The 3,286-nt window shown below is 46.5% G+C and overlaps 1 protein-coding gene across 1 annotated transcript; it reads right to left on the bottom strand.

Annotated features, from left to right (window-relative positions):
• Nucleotides 1-481: 481 nt before the first annotated feature.
• Nucleotides 482-3,016, bottom strand: LOC130358018 (protein spinster homolog 1-like). Its single transcript, XM_056560815.1, has 2 exons — nucleotides 2,745-3,016; nucleotides 482-1,370 (listed from the first exon to the last, which is right to left on the bottom strand). The coding sequence occupies exon 2, from the start codon at nucleotides 1,343-1,345 to the stop codon at nucleotides 740-742; it is 606 nt and encodes a 201-aa protein (XP_056416790.1). The 5' UTR covers nucleotides 1,346-1,370; nucleotides 2,745-3,016; the 3' UTR covers nucleotides 482-739.
• Between the last annotated feature and the right edge of the window lie 270 nt (nucleotides 3,017-3,286).

Raw genomic sequence — 3,286 nt, 5'->3', positions numbered from 1 at the left:
ATTGACTTTTTTTTCCTCAGGTTCTTTGGCCCCAAGAAGAGGGGGAGACCCAAGGGGGGGGGTACTGTTACGCTGAGCGCTCCGGGTCCCCGTTCCTCCCCGGAGCGCTCGCCTCATCCCCGTTGCTGCAGCGCCCCGGTCAGATCCACTGACCGGGTGCGCTGCGGTCCCGCCTCCTGCCGGGGTGCGATTCGCGATGCGGGTGGCGCCCGCTCGCGATGCGCACCCCGGTCCCCGTACCTGACTCGCTCTCCGTCGGTCCTGTCCCGGCGCGCGCGGCCCCGCTCCCTAGGGCGCGCGCGCGCCGGGTCTCTGCAATTTAAAGGGCCAGTGCACCAATGTTGGTGCCTGGCCCAATCTTCCAATTACCTATTAGTGTGATCACCTGTGCACTTCCCTATATTACCTCACTTCCCCTGCACTCCCTTGCCGGATCTTGTTGCCTTAGTGCCTAGTGAAAGCGTTCCCTTGTCTGTTCCTAGCCCGTGTTCCTGACCTCCTGCCGTTGCCCCTGACTACGATCCTTGCTGCCTGCCTCGACCTTCTGCTACGTCCGACCTTGCTTCTGCCTACTCCCTTGTACCTCGCCTATCTTCAGCATCTTCAGCAGCCAGAGAGGTGAGCCGTTGCTAGTGGATACGACCTGGTCACTACCGCCGCAGCAAGACCATCCCGCTTTGCGGCGGGCTCTGGTGAAAACCTGTAGTGGCTTAGAACCGGTCCACTAGCGCGGTCCTCGCTATCCCTCTCTGGCACAGAGGATCCACCTCCTGCCAGCCGGCATCGTGACAACAGGTATGACGGAGTAAAACACGTTCAGCATGCGGGTCCGCTGGTCACTTGTAAAAAGGTCTGCAATGATGGAGGGAGCGATGGTGCAGAAAGTCGCCTCACCGGCTCCAACCAGTCCACTCGTCAGCAGGAAGAGCAGGAAGTACCCGTCAGGGATGAATGACAGGGTAAGTGTCATGCTCAGCCAAACAATGATTCCTGCACAAACAGTATATTTCTTATTACAGTGGTCGCCCAAATATCCGGCAATTGGTGCGACCAGCACGTAGCTTCCAATGAACAATGTATTCAATAAGCCGGACAGACTAGCATTGGTGTCATATGCTTTCTGTATATAAGGCAGCACCCCCGCCACGCTGGAGCGATTTGCATAGATGAGCAAATTAACAAAGGCGAGGATCACTACGGTGATGATGGAACGTGCGGTGGACATCACGCTTAGAGATGGCAGGTTCTGCCTCTCAGGGATATCGCCCTTTTCCACATCCATATCACTATGGTCCTCCATTGCTTCTTCCTCCTCCTTCAGCAATGGGTCTTGTGGAGAGGCCATGGTCACAGGTCAGAGCCTGAAAACACTAAAGAGAGAGAGATAAGTGAACACATTAGACAACATGTCATCATTCCTGTCATTATACAATAGATCCTTCATACAGAGCAGAAATGTCCAGCACAGAACCACAAGATAACACTAAGACCATCGCAGCCTCAGAAGAAGACGCTTCTCTATAAATGTTTTATATGGAGACATCTTCCCTGAGGTTACCAATGTCTGATAACCCTGAACCTGTCCGGTCCTAGTAATATCTGATAACCCTGAACCTGTCCGGTCCTAGTAATATCTGATAACCCTGAACCTGTCCGGTCCTAGTAATATCTGATAACCCTGAACCTGTCCGGTCCTAGTAATATCTGAAAACCCTGAACCTGTCCGGTCCTAGTAATATCTAATAACCCTGAACCTGTCCAGTCCTAGTAATATCTGATAACCCTGAACCTGTCCCTTCCTAGTAATATCTGATAACCCTGAACCTGTCCGGTCCTAGTAATATCTGATAACCCTGAACCTGTCCGGTCCTAGTAATATCTGATAACCCTGAACCTGTCCGGTCCTAGTAATATCTGACAACCCTGATTCTGTCCGGTCCTAGTAATATCTGATAACCCTGAACCTGTCCGGTCCTAGTAATATCTGATAACCCTGAACCTGTCCGGTCCTAGTAATATCTAATAACCCTGAACCTGTCCGGTCCTAGTAATATCTGATAACCCTGAACCTGTCCGGTCCTAGTAATATCTGATAAACCTGAACCTCTCCGGTCATAGTAATATCTGATAACCCTGAATCTGTCCCAGTAATGGTGGATTATAAGGGCTTGGCTGTATGGTCACTGGGCCATGTGAACTTCATACTGTAGATACAATTGGGCTATCCTGCTATATACATTTACTAATAATGAACCTACCCCACCTCATTGGGATCTATCCGTCCCCTATATGACTTTCTGCCACTAGTTGATTTGAAAATTTTCCCTTTCGGAGTACCCGGAGTATTTCTATTGTTAGTACACACAGAATTCTATTATATAATATTATATTTCTGCCGTAATCTTTCTGTTATTCTTTTACTACACCACCAAATCTTTCTCATAGACTTATGTCTTTTAGAACTTCATGAATTAGGACTCTTTTTCTTGGGGGCTTTTTTGGGCATAATTGCATTTTAGCAGTTTTGCATGAAAAAGCTCTGGTCATGATACTATCTGTGCGTTTTATTATGTTTAATGCCTAAGCCAAGTATTGTCACAATGCTATGAGGAATATAACTTTTGTTATTTCTTTTGGAAATTAATTTCTTGTTTTATTTTGCTAAAAAAAAAGCAACAGCAATAAAAAAAACCTGTCAAACAAAAAGCCCTGTGTATGTATGAATAGAAGAGGCTGAGACTTACCTTGTGGTTCTCTCTTCAGACAAGGAACGGTCAAAATCTTGAATTCTCTATCGCAAATAGAAACTCTCTAACAAACACTTTGCACCACAGGTTGTGAATGCAAAACACACTGAAGAGACTGCAGCCGGCGCGCACCTCCTTGTACAGCTTACGGTGACATCATCACAAGCATGTGTGACATCACAGGGTTCTAAACCATCTTCAGGTATGTGTATATCTGTATAGTAAATGTGAGTAGCCGTATTAGTCCAGTGATGCAGATTGTAATACCTTTTTTATTGGACTAACAGAATTTTGTAGAGACAAACTTTTGGGATTCCTCCCTGATAATTTATAAAGTCCTTTGATCATTAGTCCTTGACTATTGGACTTGATAAAGGGAGGAATCCTGAAAGCTTGTCTCTACAAAATTCTGTTAGTCCAATAAAAAAGGTATTACAAGAGACTGCAACATATTTTTTTATTTGTGTGTATATAATGATGGTGTGAGACCATTGAAACGTTGCTCTTTGCACATTTGGGATGAATAAATAGTTTACATT

This window comes from Hyla sarda, chromosome 2 (genome assembly GCF_029499605.1).
Source record: "Hyla sarda isolate aHylSar1 chromosome 2, aHylSar1.hap1, whole genome shotgun sequence".
In the NCBI taxonomy this organism is placed as follows: Eukaryota; Metazoa; Chordata; class Amphibia; order Anura; family Hylidae; genus Hyla; species Hyla sarda.
Note: the sequence above shows the minus strand (reverse complement) of the source record. Positions and strands in the feature narration are given on the sequence as shown.